This window comes from Bos indicus x Bos taurus, chromosome 11 (assembly GCF_003369695.1).
Source record: "Bos indicus x Bos taurus breed Angus x Brahman F1 hybrid chromosome 11, Bos_hybrid_MaternalHap_v2.0, whole genome shotgun sequence".
NCBI classification, from domain to species: domain Eukaryota; kingdom Metazoa; phylum Chordata; class Mammalia; order Artiodactyla; family Bovidae; genus Bos; species Bos indicus x Bos taurus.
The window spans coordinates 71,932,851-71,956,740 of NC_040086.1; the positions used below are offsets into that span (position 1 = coordinate 71,932,851).

Consider the following 23,890-nt stretch of genomic DNA (forward strand, 5'->3'; position numbering starts at 1 on the left):
CTACTAACTTCAAAATATCTGTGTTTCTTTTTTCTTAGCCTTAAATCTTGCCCCCACACCTTTTTCCACCTCCATGGACCAATCTTTCACATTTAATCCCACATGGGGGGAAGTGGGAGGGAAGCTCAAGAAAAAGGGGAGATTTGCACTGTTGTATAGCAGAAACAAACAACATTGTAAAGCAATTATCCTCCAATTAAAAATTTTAAAAAATCACACATAGGAAGGAATGTAGCATAAAATCTGTTGAGCTTCCAAAGGTAATCTTTTATCAATAGTATAATGTCATCAGAAACTGGATGTGAAGGAAGTACATGAACAGTCAAAAGTAGAATTAGAATCCCCCAGAAAAGCCTGGATGTGGCTTAGCCTGAGAGAACTTATGTCTCAACTTCTTTCTTTTTTCTAATTCTCCCCTCACTAAACATCTTTCATATGCAGGTTAGGTTTCTCAATTTGTGGTCTGTTACCATCTGGGGGTCTTGAATTTTCAAGGCACTCTGAGTCTTCTACAAGAATTTTATTTTTTTTCTTTTAAAATTTTTATTGGAGTATAGTTGATTTACAATATTGTGTTAGTTTCTGCTGTACAGCAAAGTGAATCAGTTATACATACATCCGCTCTTTTTTAGATTATTTTCCCATATGGATCATTCAGATCAGATCAGATCAGTCGCTCAGTCATGTCTGACTCTTTGCTACCCAATGAATCGCAGCACGCCAGGCCTCCCTGTCCATCACCAACTCCCGGGGTTCACTGAGACTCACGTCCATCAAGTCAGTGATGCCATCCAACCATCTCATCCTCTGTCGTCCCCTTCTCCTCCTGCCCCCAATCCCTCCCAGCATCAGTCTTTTCCAATGAGTCAACTCTTCGCATGAGGTGGCCAAAGTACTGGAGTTTCAGCTTTAGCATCATTCCTGCCAAAGAAATCCCAGGGCTGATCTCCTTTAGAATGGACTGGTTGGATATCCTTGCAGTCCAAGGGACTCTCAAGAGTCTTTTCCAACACCACAGTTCAAAAGCATCAATTCTTCGGCGCTCAGCCTTCTTATCAATTAGAGTCCCCTGTGCTATACAGATCAGATCAGATCAGATCGATCACTCAGTCGTGTCCGACTCTTTGTGACCCCATGAATCGCAGCACGCCAGGCCTCCCTGTGCATCACCAACTCCCGGGGTTCACTGAGACTCACGTCCATTGAGTCAGTGATGCCATCCAGCCATCTCATCCTCTGTCGTCCCCTTCTCCTCTTGCCCCCAATCCCTCCCAGCATCAGAGTCTTTTCCAATGAGTCAACTCTTCGCATGAGGTGGCCAAAGTACTGGAGTTTCAGCTTTAGCATCGTTCCTTCCAAAGAAATCCCAGGGCTGATCTCTTTCAGAATGGACTGGTTGGATCTCCTTGCAGTCCAAGGGACTCTCAAGAGTCTTCTTCAACACCACAGTTCAAAAGCATCAATTCTTTGGCACTCAGCTTTCTTCACAGTCCAACTCTCACATCCATACATGACCACTGGAAAAACCATAGCCTTGACTAGACGGACCTTTGTTGGCAAAGTATTACCTTAAATCAAACCATTTTCTCCCCAGATTAGCACTACCCTTCTTCCCCATCACACCATTTTCTGTTAGTGGCTGCACCAATTTTTGTCATCCAGGGTCAAAACCTTAGTTATATTCATTCATTCAACAAGTATTTAATTGCTTTTGAGCACAGATAAGTGTGCTAGGGATGCTGGGGTCTAGAATGTCAAAAGTTTGACAAGAGTTTCTGCCTTCCTGAAGGCTTATAGTCTATCAGGAAAAGACAAGTGGGGATCCAAACCAATGTAGGGATATTAGAGAAGAATTCCTAAAGGAAGAAAAGATGGGGGTGGGTGAGGGGAGGTGTATTCCATGGGTGAAAGCATAGGAAGAGAAAGCATGCTGCTGCTGCTGCTGCTAAGTCGCTTCAGTTGTGTCCGACTCTGTGCGACCCCATAGACGGCAGCCCACCAGGCTCCCCTGTCCCTGGGATTCTCCAGGCAAGAACAATGGAGTGGGTTGCCATTTCCTCCTCCAATGTATGAAAGTGAAAAGTGAAAGTGAAGTCGCTCAGTCGTGTCGGACTCTTAGCGACCCCATGGACTGCAGCCTACCAGGCTCCTCCGTCCATGGGATTTTCCAGGCAAGAGTACTGGAGTGGGGTGCCATTGCATGGAGAAACCCAAAAACATATTGCTGGAGCACTGGGTGGCAGAAACAGAGGAAGTGGGAGAGACATGCAGTGATTGAATCGAATATGAAAGGTCTGGGAAACTATGTTAAGGCATTAGAACTTTCTGAAGAGCAGGAGGAAGCCATGATTAATTTTGTATTTTAAAATAATCTGTTTATCCTTCGAGAATTTTTCCTTTCTCTACCATCCCCTGAATCCAGCCTATTACTAAATCCTGTCCATTTGTTTTTGTCTAATTTGTTCTTTTATCTCTGTTCCCATTGCCACCAATTTAGTCCCAGCCTTTCTCATGCTTAGATTAAGAGCCCTTTAAAGCCCTTTGGCCTTCTCTCTCCAAACACACTGCGCACAAAGACTAGACCAATAAACTCCAAAGGCTCCACCAGGATAATACTGAAGTCCAAGCCACCCATTTTGGCACTTACGACCATTCTCTATCCTATCTAATGTTACTACTTAAAATCACTCTCCAACGAGGCAAGCAGCTTCCTCAAAAACCCTCCCCAAAGCAGTTCACTTTCTTCACCCCAGCAACCCCATAACATTTTTCCCTTCTCCCCGGGCACAATGCACGTCTGGGGCATCCTGAGGACCTCAAGCAATAGCTCTTCCACTCCCTTTTCATTTCTTCTCCACCCGCACAGACTGGGTCACAGAGAGAGGTCTTCATTTTCTTTGGTCAGAAAGACTATCTCACATCCTAATCGCATAGGCCTTACAAGGGTACTTCATGCTCTCAGAACAAATTATCACTAGTTAACTCTAATTGAACCGCATCGGGAGGATTTGTGGGAGTCCGAGGGCGCGGCGGAGAGAGAGCTGACACTTTAGAGGATGAACCGGAAGTGCCCAGTTCCACACAAAAGAGCCTTAGACAAAACGCGAGAGGCCAGGCTAGGAGTGCGGAGGCGGGGGACAGCGGGGAACAGTTAGTGAGAGCTCCTGGCTAGGAGCAACCTAGCAGGCCGCCCCAGGCGGGCCGCGGCCGTTGGTGGGCGTGACTACGCCAATCTCGCGGGAGCGGCGGTTGGGCGGGCCGTTGTCCCCGCGGGCGGGGCGAGTTGCTAAGGAAATGACTGCCCGCAGCGCCGCGCCGCGCCGCGCCGCGCCGGCCGGGCGGGGTCTGAAGCGGCGCCGTTTCCGCTTCCGCTCCCTCTCTGCTCCCGTCCCGTTACCGCCTCCTGGCCCGCCTCGCGCCTTTTCACCGGTACCTTGCGTCGGCCGTGCAGTTTAGCTAGTTCTTGCCACGCGCGCACCCGGGGCCCCGGCTCCAGCGCCGGCACGGGTCGCGCTTCGTTCGCCTGCCCCTGAGGCCGCCGGTCAGCCGCCGCCATGGGTGCCTACCTCTCTCAGCCCAACACGGTGAAGTGCTCTGGAGACGGGGTCGGCGCTTCGCGCCTGCCGCTGCCCTACGGCTTCTCCGCCATGCAAGGCTGGCGCGTCTCCATGGAGGTGAGGCGGGAGGGGCCCATAGGCTGGCGGCTGCAGGGCGGGAACCCGACGGAGAAAGGGAGCGGGGGGATGGGGTCATCCCCGGGGGAGGGTCCTAAACGGGAGGCTGTGGCCGCAGCGGCAGTTTGTGAGGCGACAGCGAGAGCTGGGCCGGGGCCGAGAACGACCTGCGGTGCTAGGGGACCGTGTGACGGTGGCCAGCTTGGCGGCGAGCGCTCAGCCATGTGGGGAGAGGCACCTTCCGCCAACTGACCGACCTCCCCATGCCTTCGCGCCATCGTCTCGTGCCAACCCAGCTTTCCAGGCTCGTAAACGGTGTGAGGTTTAGTGTAGGAGTAAAGAAGAGAGGGACTGTTTATCCATTGACTTTTGCTCGGGAGAGGCGGATACATGTGAATGACTGTACTTCAGGAAAAAATGTGGTATGAGAGCTCTTTCTGGACGAGGAGTTTGACAGTGAAAGGAAGCCAGGCAAATGGTCTGTTTCAAATGCATATTACCTAGTTGCCTGGTTCTGGGCACCACATGTTAATTTCAGAGGTTTGACTTGACCTCCAAGAATTGTCACTCGTTTGTTTTTTCCCTCAGTGCCTTTTCTAGCCTTTGGAAAACTTGAATTGTGTCAGTCACTCTAATTTTTTTAAAAATTATGCCTAATTATTTTTTTTCTTACTCTGAATACCTCTACAGCTTAGTAGTTGTCATTTGCCTGTGCTTGTTGTAGTTTATAATTTCCTTTATTTTCTATAAAAAACTTTTTTTAATCTTAATCTACAGAAAACATCCTTTTATAGAAAATTGCACTGTTGATAAAATGGAAAATTTCTGGATTAAAAAGAATAGTGTTGGGCAAATGGATACGAAACTACAAAGGAGAACAGAGAAAACTGTAGTAGGAGGGAAAGGGAGAAAGACATGGTTAAGACCTGTTTTTGTGAAGAGTATTGTGAGGTCTAGGCAGAGGAGCCGGGGAAATGCTCTAATTATGTCTGGAATGGAGGGTTTATCCACTTAAACCAGGTGGGCTTCAGGTAGCAGCCAAATACTGTCTCCCTTGGGAATTTCTTCAAATCCCTCGCTCCTCCCTGTGGTTAGCTCTGGAATGACAACATAAACTTAAATGGTTTGTTCTCAGACTCAAATTTTATACCTCTAGCAGACTTTATCATTAGGTGTAAAATCTTGAAAAACAGAGAGGATCCTATAGTTCGTCTCACCAAGTTTGGCTCCCAGATTTTACAACTTAGAAATTGAGGCCCAAAGAGATTAGGATAGCTGTGCCTTGGTGGAAAGAATCTGTAGGATGGAAATTGTTTGACACGTTCTCATCTGTGTCAACCTGAAATAAAGCATTTATGTTTCTCTGTGGTGCACTGTATGGAGCTTACCAATTCAGTTGGGTGCTTGGAAAAAAGTAATTATCTGGCTGGTGGAAATGTCTTGATGGAGCTTTGAAAGGAAAGGCTTAATGTCAATCTTGTTTTTGGGTTAGTTGGTAATTTGGGGTTCCAGTTCTATGGCATTTTCTGTTAATATTGTAAGATTTGAGGTGACTGTCTCAGAGTAAGGCTTTTCCTTGGAGTTTCTCATTCCGTATTTTCCTCTTTTCCTCTCTGCTGTGGTTTTTTTCCACTTCTCTGATATTCTTTCTAGTTTTCTTCATGAATTGAGTTGCTTGGATATTCAATTTTCCAAGTCATTTGTCCAATGATTCTGTACTGTTTGCTTCTCTGTAGGGCATTTCCTTTTATTTTTGGTTTCTCTCTGGTAATTGGAATATAAGTGTTTCATGAGAGGCTGTTTGGTTTGTAGAAATCTTACTAGACTATTCCTTAAATCCTAATCTTCCTCCTGAGAGATAACCACTTAGGGTTTTAAAATCTTATTTTGCTGGTTCTGAATTTCCATTTGTCTGAATAGTTAAATATACCTAATCAAATCCTCTTGATGTCCTGTTTGGGGTCGTGTTCTGCTGCATCCATAACATTTGCTTCTGGCTTTGTTTCCTTTCTCAAAGTATAATAGTTTCTTTGCTATGGCAAGAAAAGAACTTTGACTTCAACCTCTTGAGTGAAGAGCTACCTCTTAGCTTTTCAGAAAGTATACTCCTGTTCCTCTTAACCTTTGGGGCTTAATTCCACCAGTTTATTAATTCTATCAACCTTATTTGCCTAGTCCTAATGATTTAGTTGAGGTGAGTTTATCATAGCGGCACACATAATAAAGGTTACTGAAATCCTGATTGATGCATAGATTCAGCCTTAGAGAGTACTGTTTATCCCTTCTCTTGAGGCAAGATGGCAGCTACCAGTAGCTGGCATTTTATACTTTCTGCCCCTCTCTAGCCCCTCTTTCTGTGGAACCAGGGTGTTTTGAGGAGGGGTAATCAGATTACTACAGTTGATGTTCCCTTCCCTGCTTCCTTCTCCATGATTTGGAGGGACCCTTAAGCTGGTGGTGGTGGTGGTGGTTCAGTCGCATCCAACTCTTTGCGACTGCATGCATGGACTGCAGCGCTCCAGGCTTTCCTGTCCTTCATCATCTCCTGGAGTTTGCTCAAACTTATGTCCATTGAGTCGGTGATGCCATCCAACCATCTCATCATCTGTCATCCCCTTCTCTCTTGTTTTCAATCTTTCCCAGCATCAGAATCTTTTCCAGTGAGTCGGCCATTCGCATCAGGTGGCCAAAGTATTGGACCATCAGCTTCAGTATCAGTCCTTCCAGTGAATATTCAGGGTTGATTTCCTTTAGGATTGAATGTTTTGATCTTCTTGCTGTCCAGGGGACTCTCAAGAGTCTTCTCCAGCACCATGGTTCGAAAGCATCAATCCTTTGGCACTCAGCCTTTTTTATTGTCCAGCTCTCACATCTGTACATGACAACTGGAAAAGTCATAGCTTTGACTATACAGACCTTTGTGGCAAAGTAATATCTCTGCTTTTTAATATACTGTCTAGGTTTGTCATTGGTTTCTTCCAAGAAGCAAGCGTCTTTTAATTTCATGGCTGCAGTCACCGTCCGCAGTGATTTTGGAGCCCAAGAAAAGAAAGTCTGTCACTGTCTTCATTGTTTCCCCATCTATTTGCCATGAAGTGACGAGACCGGATACCATGATCTTAGTTTTTTGAATGTTGAGTTTTTGTTTTTTTGTTTTTTTAATTCTACCAGTTTATTGCTACCAACCCATCTCCCTCCACCCTCATGCATGCATGTTCAGCCATGTAACCCCATGGACTGTAGCCCTCCAGGCTCCTCTGTCTATTGACTTTTCCAGGCAAGAGTACTGGGAGTGGGTTACTGTTTCCTTCTCCAAGGTGAATATTGAGTTTTAAGCCAGCTTTTTCACACTCTTTCACCTTCATCAAGAGGCTCTTTAATTCCTCTTCGCTTTCTGCCATAAGGGTGGTGTTATCTGCATATCTGAGGTTATTGATATTATTCTCTGCAACCTTGATTCCAGCTTGTATTTTGGGAGTTAACAGGTATGTTGTGGAAGGGTGCCTGAGAAATATTTATGGAAAGGCTCTTGAGTTTCCGGTGTCAAAGAGACTAGGGTAATTTTAGTTTTTGGTTATGAGGGTCTCTGAAGTGACAAGATTGTTTCCAGTTAGGAAGTTAAGATGTATATGTTTATATATATATAGTATGCATGTGTATATTATAAGCACTTATATTTACCCCCTTTTAAAGGCAGCATCAATGCATAACATAATTTTGAGTTGGATAGCTGTTGCCATATAGAAGCTGGCTTATTAATGGTCAGAGTGGGTCATCTAGAATTGAATGTACATAATGTTGAGCAGCGGAGAGGCAATGGCACCCCACTTCAGTACTCTTGCTTGGAAAATCCCATGGGCGGAGGAGCCTGGTGGGCTGCAGTCCATGGGGTTGCACAGAGTCGGACACGACTGAAGTGACTTAGCAGACTTAGCAGTAATGTTGAGCAGAAAGTTCTTAAGCTACATGCATGACAGTTTCAATCATTATATTAATAGGAGGAATATAAAGTGAAATATCACAGGCTGTGGGCTTCCACTGAAGAGCGGGCATCTGAAGCTGAGGAGCATTTATTGTTTGATCCTCAGATTAGCGTCTCATCTCTGTGACTTAAAGCACTTTTTACTTATTGAACCAGATCAGAATTCCTTTGTCTAGGACATGGTTAAGCAACTTTCATAGAAGGGCATTCTTTTCATTTGATCAGCATGCAGTACCTTTTCTTCACAATTCAAAGATAGTATGAAATGATATCAAATGTATGCCCTTGAGTACAGAGAAGTTGTTTCCTACTATTCCTTTATAAGTTTTCAAAACAGCCGTAAGTTAAAGTCAGAATGTATTTTTCAAGATTTCAAGAATATTTTACATAAATTATTTCTATTGCCCAGTCCTCTGGCAATTAATACCACTCTCAACCCCTGACCACCCTCTATTGGGTTATCTACTTAGAATTGTACAGCTTGAATTTGAGTGTAGAAATAAGATCGGATTAGTAGTTCTTGCTGTTATTAGCTATTGTTAAATTTGTGCTGTCTGGAAGCACAGATCTTTCGAACTGAACTAATAACATCTCTGATGTTTAGTGACACATTGTCATCTCAGTACCAATTACAGTGGAGTTTTCTGTTTCCCTCTAGATCTAGTTCAGAGATGGAGTATATCAGCTTTAATCACGTGTAATCCTTGAAAATGTATATTCAGGTTCTTTTTAAACAACTTTATTGTGCCATGTCCATTTAAAGTATACATTTCAACGGTCATCCAGGTTGTACATGAGTCAATCACTACTTCATTCCTTTTTATGGCTGAATCATCTTCCATTGTATGCACATTTTGTTTATTCATCAGTTGATGGACATTGGGATTTTCACATTTTGACTTATTTGAACAATGATGCAATGAACAATCATGTTCAAACTTGTGTGGAAATAGGTTTTATTTCTTTTGAGTGTATATCTAGGAGTTGAATTGCTGGGTCATATAGTAACTCCCCAATGAAGGCAATGGCACCCCACTCCAGTACTCTTGCTTGGAAAATCCCGTGGGCGGAGGAGCCTGGTAGGCTGCAGTCCATGGGGTCGCTAAGAGTCGGACACGAGAGTCAGACACGACTGAGCGACTTCACTTTCACTTTTCACTTTCATGCATTGGAGAAGGAAATGGCAACCCACTCCATTGTTCTTGCCTGGAGAATCCCAGGGACAGGGGAGCCTGGTGGGCTGCCGTCTATGGGGTCGCGCAGAGTCAGACATGACTGAAGTGACTTAGCATAGCATAGCATAGCATAGCATAGCATAGTAACTCCCATGTTTAACATTTTGAGGAACTGCCTAACTACTTTCCAAAGTGGTGGTTCTGTTTACATTTCTACCAGCAGTATATGAGGGTGTCAGTTTCTCTACCTCCTCCTTATACCTGTTGCGCTTTTTTCTCCTGATTATAGCCATTCTTATGGATGTGAAATGATATTCCTTTGTGATTTTGATTGTATTGCTGTGATGGCTAATGATGTTTGGCATCTTTCCTTGAGCTTATTGGCCATTTAGGTATTCTTGGAGAAATGTCTATTCATATCCTTTGTCTTTTTTTTTTTTTTTTTTGCCATGCTTAGTGGCATGCAGGCATTCAGGATCTTAGTTCCCTAACCGGGTATCAAACCTGTGCCCCATGGAAGCCTGCAGAGTCTTAACCACTGGACCACCAGGGAAGCCCCTGTTGGTGACCTTTTAGGCACCAGAGTTTTAAATTTTGATGAAGTCCATTTAGGTGATCCATTTGGAGTTAATTTTTGTGTATGGTGTAAAGAAGGGGTACACCTTCATACTTTTGCATCTGGATATGTGTTTGTCCCAGCATCATTTATTTAGGATCCTATTCTTTTCCCTCTTTGAATTATCTTGGCATCATTGTTTAAGTTCAGTTCAGTTCAGTTGCTCAGTCGTGTCCAACTCTTTGTGACTCCACGAATCACAGCACACCAGGCCTCCCTGTCCATCACCAACTCCCGGAGTTTACTCAAACTTATGTCCATCGAGTCGGTGATGCCATCCAGCCACCTCATCCTCTGTCGTCCCCTTCTCCTCCTGCCCCCAATCCCTCCCAGCATCAGGGTCTTTTCCAGTGAGTCAACTCTTCGAATGAGGTGGCCAAAGTATTGGAGTTTCAGCTTCAACATCAGTCCTTCCAATGAACACCCAGGACTGATCTCCTTTGGAATGGACTGGTTGGATCTCCTTGCAGTCCAAGGGACTCTCAAGAGTCTTCTCCAACACCACAGTTCAAAAGCATCAGTTCCTTCTCACTCAGCTTTCTTCACAGTCCAACTCTCACATCCATACATGACCACTGGAAAAACCATAGCCTTGACTAGAGAGACCTTTGTCGGCAAAGTAATGTCTCTGCTCTTTAATATGCTATCTAGGTTGGTCATAACTTTGCTTCTAAGGAGTAAGCGTCTTTTAATTTCATTTTCTGAATGTTGAGCTTTAAGCCAACTTTTTCACTCTCCACTTTCACCTTCATAAAGAGGCTTTTTAGTTCCTCTTCACTTTCTACCATAAGGGTGGTATCATCTGTATGTCTGAGGTTATTGATATTTCTCCCAGCAATCTTGATTCCAGCTTGTGCTTCTTCCAGCCCAGCATTTCTCATGATGTACTCTTTATAGAAGTTAAATAAGCCTGGTGACAATATACAGCTTTGACGTACTCCTTTTCCTATTTGGAACCAGTCTGTTGTTCCATGTCCAGTTCTAACTGTTGCTTCCTGACCTGCATACAGGTTTCTCAAGAGGCACAGTTGACCATAAGTATAAGGGTTTATTTCTGGACTATTCATTCCATTCCACTGATCTGTGTACCACACTGTCTTGGTTACTATAGCTATTTTTTTTTCATTTCTTCTTTTTGAGTCCCTCGTATATCTGTATGAACTTTAGGATCAGTTTGTCAGTTTCACTGCAGAAGGCACCAGGGATTTTGATAGGGCTTAATCTGAATTTGTAGATCAGTTAATGAGTATTGCTATCTAAAGAGCCTCTTGATGAAAGTGAAAGAGGGGAGTGAAAAAGCTGGCTTAAAACTCAACATTCAAAAAACTTAAGATCATGACATCTGGTCCCATCACTTCATGGCAAATAGATGGGGAAACAATGGAAACAGAGACAGACTTTATTTTCTTGGGCTCCAAAATCACTGCAGATAGTGACTGCAGCCATGAAATTAAAAAACGCTTGGCTCTTTGGAAAAAAACTATGACAAACCCAGACAGCATATTAAAAAGCAGAGACATTACTTTACTGGCAAAAGTCTGTATAGTCAAAGCTATGATTTTTCCGGTAGTCCTGTATGGATGTGAGAGTTGGAGCATAAAGAAGGTTGAGCGCCAAAGAATTTATGCTTTTGAACTGAGGTGTTGGAGAAGACTCTGGAGAGTCCCTTGGACTGCAAGGAGATCCAACCAGTCCATTCTGAAGGAGATCAGCCCTGGGATTTCTTTGGAGGGAATGATGCTGAAGCCGAAGCTCCAATACTTTGGCCACCTGATGCAAAGAACTGACTCATGAGTAAAGACCCTCATGCTGGGAAAGATTGAAGGCAGGAGGAGAAGGGGATGACAGAGGACAAGATGGTTGGATGGCATCACCAACTCAGAGGACATGAGTTTGAGCAAGCTCCGGGAGTTGGTGATGGACAGGGAAGCACAGTCCATCGGGTTGCAAAGAGTCGGATACGACTGAGTGACTGAACTATCTTAATGGTATTAAGCCTGTAGTTTTCTTGTGATGTCTGTCTGGTTTTGGTATCAGAATAATATTGGCCTCATAGAATGAGTTGGAAAGTGTTATCCCCTCTTTATTTTGGGAAGAGTTTGTGAAGAATTCATACTAATTTTTTAAATATTTGGTAGAGCTCACTGGTGATGCCATCTGAGCATGGGCTTTTGGTAGGAAGTTTGTTTGGTAAAATACACATAACATGAAATTTGCCATCTTAACCATTTAAAATATACAGATCAGTAGTGTTAAGTAAATTCACTTTGTTGTGCAACCAGTCTCCAGAACTCTTTTCATCTTTCAAAACTGAAACTCTATACCCACTAAACTACTCCCCATCCCCCTCCCACCCCCGTCCCCAGCCCCTAGCAACCACTACTATTCTACTTTCTGTCTATGAATTTCACTGCTCTGGATACCAAAGTACTGGCTGGCTTATTTCACTTAGCATCATGTCCTCAAGGTTCATCCATGTTGTAGCATATGTCAGAATTTCCTTTTTAAAGCTGAATGATATTCCTTGGCCCATATATACCACATTTTTTAAATTCATTCATCTGTTGGTGAACACGTGAGTTTTTCTACTTTTGGGCTATTGTGAACAAAGCTGCTGTGAACATAGGTGTGTCAATACCTGTTTGAGACCCTAATGGGAAGATGAAGATCAAGTTGTCTGGAGAAGGCCCACTTGGTGCTAGTTCACAGTGGCTGTGTTTAGCTGTGTCCTCACAAGGCAAAGGACTCAGCTGGTGTCTCTTATTATAAGAGTACTAATCTCATTCATGAGAACTCCTTCCTCATGACTTAATTGCCTCTCAAAGTCTGCACCTCTAAATACCATCACATTGCCAATGAAATTTCAATATATGAATGTTGGGGGGACATAAAACATTCAGTCTGTAACACAGTGGTAATACGTGCATATGATTTTTACAATCAGACAGTAATACATGACTTTTAAAAATAAAAAATGTAGTTCTCTTTCCAGCCACTTTGAAAATTTTTTCCTTGAGTTGCGAAGATTTAGATAAATTTAAGTATCAGAAATCTAAATGGTTGATCCAGTAACAAAGGAGCATTCATGGATGTATTTGTAACCTTAAGAATAATAAAGTGAAAGTGAAAATTGCTCAGTCGTATCCGACTCTATGCAACCATGTGGACTGTAGCCTGCCAGGCTCCTCTGTCCATGGAATTCTCCAGGCAGTTCTGCTGGAGTGGGTAGCTATTCCCTTCTCCAGGGGATCTTTCCAACCCAGGGATCGAATCCAACTCTCCCACATGCAGGTGGATTCTTTACTGTCTGAGCCAGTAGGGAAGCCCACAGGAAAGGTAAGCAGGAGTTTATTAAAAACAGATCCATTGTTTGTCTAGATGGTCAGAGGGGCTGTGTGATATATGATCTAATAAGGCAAGACCTGAGAGTCCTGATTCAGGTGACCTGTGTGTATTCTACATCATTTCTTTCAGATCATCTCGGTTATCGTGTTAGGACACATCTCTAGGTTTAGAATAGTAAACGAAGGAGGAGTTATCCCTAAGATATTTGTAAAACAGCCTGTTTTCATGCTGTTTTGGACCTACAACACTTTTCCCCTATGGGATTTGGATAACAATACAAGATAATATATGCTGAATGCCAAATTACTGATACAGTCAATATTAAAGAGAGTTCAGAAGAGGAATGATCACACAGAGTATTGGTGTGATCTCTTGGGAGGTGGTGAGACTAACTGGACCTTTAGGAAACAGTATAAATGGTAACAAATGGGGAGGAGAAAAGTGAGAGAAGGAAAAATATTAGAAGAGATAGGAGGAAAGATTGAGGTAGGCATGCTTACTATGCCAGGGTAGAGTGTAATAGTATCAAAAGTGTCAAGAGTAGTTTCTTTTGGGGAATGGTATGAGTTAAAACGGAGAAGGCAGTGGCACCTGACTCCGGTACTCTTGCCTGGAAAATCCCATGGACAGAGGGCCTGGTGGGCTGTAGTCCATGGTGTCCCTAAGAGTCAGACAGGACTGAGCGACTTCACTTTCACTTTTCACTTTCATGCATTGGAGAAGGAAATGGCAACCCACTCCAGTGTTGTTGCCTGGAGAATCCCAGGGACGGGGGAGCCTGGTGGGCTGCCGTCTCTGGGGTCGCACAAAGTCAGACATGACTGAAGCGACTTAGCAGCAGCATGAGTTAAAGAGACTATAGGTTATGGAGATGAATAGAAACGATTATTGAGTGCCTTTAATTGCCAGTAAGTTGTATGGAATTAGTCTAATGCAGTAGGGTTCACTGAAGGGCCCGACAGTAAAACGTCACATTAGGGAGATTAATCTGGCAACTGGATGTATGTGGGCTGGATTACAGGAGATAGAGAGTAGAGACAGGAAAGGAGTTAAAATATTGAGTAAAGTAATCCAGGATCATAGTTATGAGGGGGAAGTTAGCAGGACTCAGTGATAGATGTTGACAGATGGAAGTCAGGGAGGACTGATACTAGGTGTTGCCTAGGAGAGTTAAGATTCCATCCACAGGAATAAGACATGTAGGAGAAGCTGTGATTTTTGTGTGTGGGGGGGGGACTGACTGCTAAGTTCCTGTTTACATATGTTAAGTTTGAGGTGGAGAAGGGACATCCTGTGGAAACAGACAATTGGAGGTATAGAATTACAGTTCTTCACAGAACCCAAGAGAACTGTTGAGAAAGCTGACATGGTTTGCACTATTTAGTTTCATACAGTGGTTGGGGAGAATGAAGCCTGCAAAATGGCCGTTTGGGTTGCTGTTATGGTTATTGCCTGTTCTGTGACATATGATCTTGAGGGAGAAGGGTTTGTGTTTGAGAGGAAATGTTAATCTAGAAAGAGAAGAAATACTGCTTCTGAGGAAGACATGAAGGAGAGGTTAGACACTGCAATGGAGAAATTAGAAATCTTCCTAGGGAAGATGAGATATATCTTGAAATAAGACCTCAATCTAAGTAAAGTAAGAGGTTAGCTTATCTGCTAACTTGTTTTGTCACTAAGTCCCATCTGATTCTTTGCAACCCCATGGACTGTATCCCACCCACCAGGCTCCTCTCTCCGTGGAATTTCCTGGGCAAGAATATTGGAGTGGGTTGCCATTTCCTTCTCCAGGGGACCTTCCCTACTTAGAGATCAAACCTGTGTCTCCTTCACTGGCAGGCAGATTCTTTACTGCTGAGCCACCAGGGAAACCTATTTTCTGCTAAGAATGAACAGAAAATATCCGTGAGAACTTGAGTAGTGTGGAAAATGTTTGTGACTAACTGTGGTTCATATATTTAAGAGTCAGTGCGAATAGAGAAAAAAATTCTAAATGGAAGTAGTCACTGCAGTCAACATGATTTCATGACATTTTTATGACTAGCAATACTTAGTGGCTCAGATTCAAGGGTAAAGAAAGCAGTTGGTCGGGTTATACAAGGATGGATGAGTTTTTCTAGATTGCTAAGACACAGTGTTGAAATGCTTAGCTCTGACTCAGAAAGGGACAGAAAGACAAGGGTAAAGATAGGGAGGCTATGGTTGAAGATATAAGGGGGGAATTGAAGTGATTAGAGAAGGTAGAACAGTTCCAAGTGATGGAGATCCAAAGCCTTACTGAAAAGTGGAGGAGAACAAACCTAAGGCAGGAAGTGAATCTTTATTGTGGGCATTCCTTTTTGAGCAAAAGGAGAGAAGACAAATGTGAACCGGGTACAACATTCAGAGCAGGATACATGTATATACTTAAGTACTACATCCCAGTTTCCAAAGAATTTCTACACATTTTACATCATCATCATGATTGTCCTGTGAGGATATGAATAATGCAGATACTCTCATTCCATATTATAGAAATAATTATTACCCAGATTTCACTTTCCACTGTTTGGTATGCAATCTTACAGATTTCTTACATACAGATAATTTATGTTTTGCTTTTTATCACTTAATATGTTGTGAACTCATTTCTAAATGAACACATATTCATCATTTCTAACAACTGCATATATTCCATTGGAGAGATGTACTATTTGTGATCTATTCATGGAAATTTAGATGGTTATTTTTTTTACTGTAAGTAATGCTATAATGAGCATTCTTTGTATCTTTTTATCCTTCTGTTAGTACTCTCATAAATCTAGAAGTCAAATTTCTAGATCAAAAGACATGTGCATTTTAATACATATTACCAAATTGCCTTCCAGGAAAACTGCTAATTTATATTCCTATTGATCAGAGTATGAGAATGTGTTTTTATCTTCACTCTTATTACTACTGGATACTGTTAATCTTTTTCATCATTCTAATTTGCACAAAAAGATAATTCCTTGTTTTTTTTTTAATGTCCATTTGATTACTGTAGAGGGTAATTATTTTTCCAGTGTTCACTGATAGCTAGATCTTCTGCTTCAAAACCACATGATCTTGTGAGGAGCAATGAGAAGTCAGAGATTTTTTAAATAGAGGTGTGGGTTCAAAAGAGACAATACAGTTGTGATTTAGAATAGTGTTGCAGGACAGAGAAAGACCAGTTGATTCTCTTGTCCACTGGGAAGTAGTAGACAGGAAGAGTGCTAAACTCCTCTACCAAAAAGGTGCAATTAAAAGACATTTAATTTACTTTTGAAAAGCTGAACATTCCCATGGTCCCTCTTGCTCCCATTCATCTGTTTGCACCCTCATGCAGTTTATTTTTATTAGTTTTCTGTGTGTCCTTGTAGTATTAAAGTATGAGAAGACAGATGTCTATTCTTGTACTCCCTCTTACACAAAAAGCGGCTTACTAAATAAATACATTATTATATGCTTTGCTTGCTCTGTTTAACAAAATATCTTGGAGATTGTCCATGGATTTTCTTTTTTTAAGGAAATCAGTATTTGTGGGTCTTGGAGAAGGCAATGGCACCCCACTCCAGTACTCTTGCCTGGAAAATCCCATGGACGGAGGAGCCTGGTGCTGCAGTCCATGGGGTTGCTGGGAGTCGGACACAACTAAGCAACCTGACTTTCACTTTTCACTCTCATGCATTTGAGAAGGAAACGGCAACCCACTCCAGTGTTCTTGCCTGGAGAATCCCAGGGATGGGGGAGCCTCATGGGCTGCCGTCTATGGGGTCGCACAGAGTCAGGCACGACTGAAGCGACTTAGCAGCAGCAGCAGCAGCAGTATTCACTAACATGATTTTAATTTACTGTTACTTTAATGTGTACAAACATAGACCTGGACATAAATTCCATGCCAACAAACCAAACTGCAAAATCAGCAGAACTAAAATCAGCATTAATGTGACACAGCTGTTTTGCTGAAACTAATCAGACACAGCACATCTTGGCACATAATGGATACTCAAATATTTGAATGAATGAATGGACGAACGAATGAATGAATTCTTAGGCACGTTAAAGTTTGAGAACCACTGTAGAAACAATCATAAAAGGCAAGAAAGATGTTGGTGAAAGGAGAGGAGGGGGCAGTATGATAAACCCTGGCTTAGAGGGATGGGTAGGTCAGCATGGCTGGTGGTAGAGTCGTTGGTAAAGTCGGGGAGAGGAGGAAGATGACTTTGGTGTGGGGTTCTCCAGATCTCAGGGATGAGGCTAAGAGGCAGTTGTGTCGATGACCACACAGGTCATCAAAGGCCTTCTGAGGATGCCCATTAGCTTCTGGGGCCCTTTCTCCTGGAGACAATCAGAGGGAAATAAAAGAGTCCCTCCTTTTCATTTGCCTGTCTTAAAACCCTAAGTTTAATTTTCTAGCAGACTTGTATAATGACAGCATAGTCTTATTTTAGGGACAGCAGAACTGATACACTCAGATTTCCTCTATCAATATAATTTTAAAAATGTAAATACTAAATACCTGAAAGACAAAGGAGAACTATTAACTTTACTAATTAATCAGAATAAATAGTTACATCCTTTTTGTCTGTAGAGAATATACCTATAAGACCATTGCAAATTTCTTTTCAGATGTGCTGTGCCTTCAGAATTAAATGATGTCTCAGTTCCAGCTGGGGGTGGGAGGTGGGACGACTCTTAGTGACCCCATGGACTATAGCCCTCTATGTTCCTCTGTCCATGGGATTATCTAGGCAAGAATACTGCAGTGGGTTGCCATTTCCTTCTGCATGGGATCTTCCCGACCCAGGGATCTAACCCACGTCTCCTTAATCAGCAGGCGGATTCTTTACCACTGAGCCACCTGGGAAAGTGAACAAGTACTGCATACAGTGTAGTTTAATAACTATTTGTTGGAAAGATTTTCTTTTGTAACTGTATCCTCTACCTAGCCTGGTGGGGTAATCTGTTTTGATGGTGCTTTTCTGGGGGTGGGAAGTGGGGTGGGGATGCTTCCACTCAGGCTGTCTTAGGCTTCTCCTAGAAATTTTGCAAGTAGGTAAGGATCTCGGGTCACTTTGTCACTTTTTGCTGTCCTCCCTATCATTTTCTTCCTTGAAGTTCACTGTCATAGAATGGGTCTGGAAGTGAATTTAAAGATCCTTTATTCTGGTTCTTCCCATAGTTGCCACAAATCCAAAAGGGTCAGGTCTAGAGTTCCAGCAGCCAAACATTCTGCCATTGAGACTGAGATCTCCTAGGCTGAGGCTGCTAGACTGCAGAGGTAGTGACCTGATTCATCTCTTCCCTTCTTCCCTCTCGCCTTCCTTTCCTTTTGCTCTCTCCCTCCCTTCCCTCCTTCCTCCCCGCTTCCTTTCTCCCACCCTTGTGCTGTTCTTATCATCCCATCTTCCTTTCTTGTTTCTAGGCCATGTAGGTCAGCCAGGGAAGGGTTTAGTGAGATTAAGATGTGAAGGCAGCCCTTCTGACCTGAGATGCACAAGGAAGAATATCCTTTGACCTTAAGAAATGCTAATTATGCTCTTTTTCGTAGGATGCTCACAACTGTATTCCTGAGCTGGACAGTGAGACAGCCATGTTTTCTGTCTATGATGGACATGGAGGTAACTTTAGCAGATCGTATTGGTAACATTCTGGGAACCCCAGTTCCAGGTCCTTTGTTCTTTTCTTTTCCAGAGTTCTGGTCCTCAGATACCATTTCCTGCCTAGTGCTGTTTTTCTCTATTCTGCCATTCCTTCTTCCCAGTAGGATATTTGATTTGTTCTTAATCTCACCAGGCCTTGTTTTAATACAAGAAGCCTTTCCCTATATTAACATTTGTCTCTTTTTCACTGAAAACTAAGTATACAGGTGAGAAAACACATGGGCAGTATTAACATAGCCCGGAGAGAGGTGATGGTGAAATCCATTTTCTTGGTCAGAACATCCCAAAACATTGTCGTTCAGATAGGTTTCAGATGTGCTAAGATATTCATCTCCTTAAGCTTTGGGATTCACTGGTGTGTTGATATTGTATCACTTTCTGTGTGTGCAAAGCTGTGCTCTGGGTGACTTTACCTTTCTTCTAGGGGAGGAAGTTGCCTTGTACTGTGCCAAATATCTTCCTGATATCATCAAAGATCAGAAGGCCTACAAAGAAGGCAAGCTACAGAAGGTCTGTCTTCCCACACTGTTCCTTGTCCACTTCTGCAGACTTTCTCTTTTTCTTCCCCCCCCACCCCCCATCCTTGGCTTTTCTTTTTTGATTGCTACCCAGCTGCTTCTTACTATATTTCTTAAAGAATTCTGTACCTAATTTCTTAAAAGAATTCTGTGCCTAAAATGAGCTTATTCCCACTTGGTCCTTTTTAGAGTGTCGTATTGATTCCCAAGTCTCTGAACTGTTTGTCTCTGAGTTATCTCACAGCTTGGTGGATCACTCTGATTTGCATCCCATTCTTGTGCCCAGGATTGTGTATAGGCAATTCATTTTGTACCTGCATAGTTTTTCTACACTTGGCTTTATACTATTTTGGTTATATTTAGGCTTTGGAAGATGCCTTCTTGGCTATTGATGCCAAGCTAACCACTGAGGAAGTCATTAAGGAGCTGGCACAGATTGCAGGGCGACCCACTGAAGACGAGGATGAAAAAGAAAAAGTTGCTGATGAAGATGATGGTGAGTGTGGCACCTTTTGTTTGAGAGGAAATCGGCATATTAAAGAACTGTTCTTTAATATACATATAAATTACGTGTCAACTCTGAGAGAAGATGGCTTCCTTGAGAACTGGGAAATCCCCTGTATGTTAAAGAATCCCCTGTACTACAGGTGGTAATGAACAGGAGAGAGAGGATTAACCTTTGTTGAGTTCATAGTGTTGTAGTTGTAAGCATTTTTGTATACATTATCTTTTGTCATTGTGATGGGGTCTTTCTGGTTCCTTTAATGTTTATGTGATCTTTTCTTTTAAGATTGGAACGGCTGTTAGCCATACCAGCCAGTCATTAAGCCTGGGCCCTAGGCCTGGACTGGCGTTGTGGACTTCCTGGGTCCTCAGTCAGAATAGGGTTTCCAGCTTACCCATAAAACACGAGAGGTGATAGGTGACACATACAGTGACTAGTATTCCTTTGACTAAGAAGGGAGTGAAACACAAAGACCAAAGGAAATATCTGGAGGCTAATGTTGGTTGAGGAAAAGGAAGCAAAGGGCTGTTTTTCTGAGTTGTGATAAGAGACAGGAGCTACTTGAGAAGGGGAGGTGGTGGGCAAGTAAGTTGGAACTCAGGTCACAAGGGCCGTGGAGGTAGTAAGGGACTGCTTCCCGGAGGAGTCTGGCATGGGGCGCTGATGTAGCATCTCCCCTGCAGTGGACAATGAGGAGGCTGCACTGCTGCATGAAGAGGCTACCATGACTATTGAAGAGCTGCTGACACGCTACGGGCAGAACTGTCACAAGGGTGCTCCCCACAGCAAATCTGGAGCTGGGACAGGCGAGGAACCAGGGTCCCAGGGCCTCAATGGGGAGGCAGGACCTGAGGACCCATCTAGGGAAACTTCTGCAGAGGAAAATGGCCCCACAGCCAAGGCTCACACAGGCCTTTCCTCCAACTCGGAATGTGGGACTGAGGCAGGCCAAGGTGGGGAGCCTGGCACTCCCACTGGTGAGGCTGGGCCTTCCTGCTCTTCAGCCTCCGACAAGCTGCCTCGAGTTGCTAAGTCCAAGTTCTTTGAGGACAGTGAGGATGAGTCAGATGAGGCGGAGGAGGAAGAGGAAGACAGCGAGGTAAGGGCCCATGGGGTCAGACAGATGCTGAAGTTGCAGAGAGGGCCTGGTTGATCGCCGTGCATAATTGCTTTCTACTCTTTTCTGTCTCCTATTTTGACAGCATCCGGCAAATATAGTTTAAGCTTTTTAAAAATTCATTATCTCTGCTAACACAGGTACCATTAGCGCCCTCTTACCTCTTCTTTTGTTGACATTGTAACAAATAGATTTAGTTCTAGCCTTTCAGAGTCTGTCTCCTAGAGAGATAACAAGATGGTGTTCCTTTTGGATAGTTGGGTGTTTCTTTTTTCTGGGCAGCTTATTCTCTGGTCATGTTGCTGGAAGGTGCATTTGGCTAGCAGCCCTGGCCTTGTCCAAGGTTTCCTGCTAGTGACCACTGAACCTAGTTCAGGAAACCAGTATATCCATGCTAGCCCTCTCTCCCTTCCACCACATTTTTCCATCAGGATCTTATATATATGCATCTACTAGTGTTTTGAGAATCTGTGTTCAGTAAAGGCCTCTTGGTTCTGAGTGTGTTAGGGGGAGGGGCAAGGGGGTCACCCCAGCCTCAGTAGCCTGGGGTCGTCCCTCTGGCAGGAATGCAGTGAGGAAGAAGATGGCTACAGCAGTGAAGAGGCAGAGAATGAGGAAGACGAGGATGACACTGAGGAGGCTGAAGAGGATGATGAAGAAGAAGAGATGATGGTGCCTGGGATGGAAGGCAAAGAGGAGGTGTGTGGGGAGAGGGTGTGCAGTGAGTCTGAGAAAGCCAAGAGGCTAGGTGTGGTGAGTTCTCTGAGATTTTGGGAGAAGGGTCCCCTTTCTGTCTTAGCACTGAAGTCAGTGGTCATGGGGGGATTTACTCTACAAGGGGAACTAGGTCTTTTGAGTAGAATTGTCTCAGAAAAGGGGGAGAGCATGCTGTAGTTTCTGGAAAGATTAAATCTATGCTCCTCCTGTCTGTTAAACCCCTCTTGGTGGTCCTAGGGAGAGGAGAAAATACAGGAGAATGATAAGAACTGTTATCCAGGAGCTCCTATGATGCTCCCTTTCTTCTTTTAAGCCTGGCTCTGACAGTGGTACAACAGCAGTGGTGGCTCTGATACGAGGGAAGCAGTTGATTGTAGCCAATGCAGGAGACTCCCGCTGTGTGGTGTCTGAGGCCGGCAAAGCTTTAGACATGTCCTATGACCACAAACCGGAGGATGAAGTGGAGCTAGCACGCATCAAGAATGCTGGGGGCAAGGTTACCATGGATGGGCGAGTCAACGGTGGCCTCAACCTCTCCAGAGCCATTGGTAAGTGCCAAGAAACTATGGGAAAGACTTCTGGGGTCTTGTTCTGTGTTCCAGACGCCTATAGCAAACTTTAACCTTCATAGCTCTTTTATTTTTCAAACTACTTTTGTATCTACTGTCTGTGTCCCTTAAACATCTCTGTGAAATAGGTAAGATAGGTATTGAAAAAGACAGGTTAGGGACTGACCTAAAGACAGGCCTGAAACCAGAAAAATTAGAACTCACTTCATGCCACTAGATAATAGAACTTTGTAAAGAATAGAAATGAATGACAGGGTTTGACTGGCCTCAAACACAAATCTGTGGGAGGTGCTCAGACTACTTACTCATCAACCAACCATTCCATTACTTCAGGAGACCACTTTTACAAGAGAAACAAGAACTTGCCACCAGAGGAACAGATGATTTCGGCCCTTCCTGACATCAAGGTGCTGACTCTCACAGATGATCATGAGTTTATGGTCATTGCCTGTGATGGCATATGGTGAGCACTGGCAGAACACCCTAAAATTCCCTTTTTTCCCTGCAGCGTTACTTCTCATGTGGGGCTCTGAGCTTCTTTATCTTCTTACTAATGACTGTAGTCCGCCCTTTTTCTCGGATTGCTCTAAAATTAGAGCCTATATAGGCAACTTGGTGTCAAGATCCCCAAGCAGAAGGCAGAGCTGACAGCAGTCTCTGTGGGTGTTTACATTGGCCTGGGGCATCTGTCAGGCTTCCCAGGTGGCGCAGTGGTCAAGAATACACCTGTCAGTGCAGGAGACGGGTTCAATCCCTTGTTTGGGAAGATACTCCTGGAAGAGATATTGGCAACCCACTCTAGTATTCTTACCTGGAGGATGCCATGGACAGAGGAGCCTGGTGGGTCCATAAGAGTTGGACACACTTGAGCAACTCAGCACGCACACATGGGGCATTTGTCACCTCTATCCATATTCTTCTACTCTGCCTTGGTGGGACTAAAAAAGATTCTTACTGTTGTTTATGACCCCAGGAATGTGATGAGCAGCCAGGAAGTTATAGACTTTATTCAATCGAAGATCAGCCAGCGCGATGAAAATGGGGAGCTTCGGTTACTGTCATCCATTGTGGAAGAGGTAAGTCCCAGGGTGGAAAGAGGGTGTCTGGTTTGTGTATCCAAAATTTTCTCTTTTAGCCTGAGTTAAAATCAGAGCCTGGGAATATCACTATTTACTGACATACTAAACTCTGACTAGAAAGATCCACTTTCCCTCATTTCCCTGACTTATCCTTATGCCTTATGGACTAGCATGTAGCCTGTTTTGTGGCACCTGTTGCCTGTTCCCTTCCTTCTGCCACCCTGTCTCAGCAAGGCCAGCCCTCTAAGATTTTAGGTTCCCAGAAAGTTTTCAAACCCTGCAGCTGAGCTGCCCCTTCCCTTTTGTAGCTGCTGGATCAATGCCTGGCACCAGACACTTCTGGGGACGGTACAGGGTGTGACAACATGACCTGCATCATCATTTGCTTCAAGCCCCGAAATACAGCAGCGCCTCAGCCAGAGAGTGGCAAGCGGAAACTGGAGGAGGTGCTGTCTACCGAGGGGGCTGAAGAAAATGGCAACAGTGACAAGAAGAAGGCCAAGCGGGACTAGCGGTTGTCCAGATCTCTGCCCACCTAGACTGTTTTCTGAGCCCTCCAGACTGAGACTGAGTTTTGTCTTTTTCCTTTAGCCTTAGCAGTGGTTATCAGGTGTGCAGGGAGAGCTGGGTGGCTTGGCTCAGCCCATTCCAAAGAGGGCTCTCCCTCCACACAGCAGCCTGGGAGCCTCTGCTGTCCTCCCCAGCCTCCTTGCTCCTTGGGGCTCATCACCGGTTCTGTGCCTGTGCTCTGTTGTGTTGGAGGGAAGGACTGGTGGTTCTGGTTTTTACTCTGTGAACTTTATTTAAGGACATTCTTTTTTATTGGCGGCTCCATGGCCCCTAGCCGCTTGCACCTGCTCTCTGTTGTACACTTTCAATCAACTTTTTCAGACTAAAGGCCAAAACCTAATCGTGCCCATGGTGTCC

At 43.9% G+C, this 23,890-nt stretch overlaps 1 protein-coding gene across 1 annotated transcript; it reads left to right on the plus strand.

Moving 5' to 3' along the window:
- Positions 1–3,301: 3,301 nt before the first annotated feature.
- On the plus strand, positions 3,302–23,878 carry PPM1G (protein phosphatase, Mg2+/Mn2+ dependent 1G). Its single transcript, XM_027555811.1, has 10 exons — positions 3,302–3,674; positions 18,347–18,416; positions 18,883–18,968; positions 19,340–19,472; positions 20,165–20,580; positions 21,163–21,297; positions 21,629–21,863; positions 22,218–22,347; positions 22,858–22,960; positions 23,272–23,878. Exons 1-10 carry the CDS (start codon positions 3,555–3,557, stop codon positions 23,473–23,475), a joined length of 1,632 nt encoding a protein of 543 aa, XP_027411612.1. The 5' UTR covers positions 3,302–3,554; the 3' UTR covers positions 23,476–23,878.
- The last annotated feature ends 12 nt before the right edge of the window (positions 23,879–23,890 follow it).

Coding starts and splice junctions, on each gene's coding strand:
- PPM1G (XM_027555811.1), top strand. CDS start 3,555: ATGGGTGCCTACCTCTCTCAGCCCAACACGGTGAAGTGCTCTGGAGAC. Junction 18,417..18,882: donor TGTCTATGATGGACATGGAG/GTAACTTTAGCA, acceptor CCTTTCTTCTAG/GGGAGGAAGTTGCCTTGTAC. Junction 22,961..23,271: donor TGTCATCCATTGTGGAAGAG/GTAAGTCCCAGG, acceptor TCCCTTTTGTAG/CTGCTGGATCAATGCCTGGC.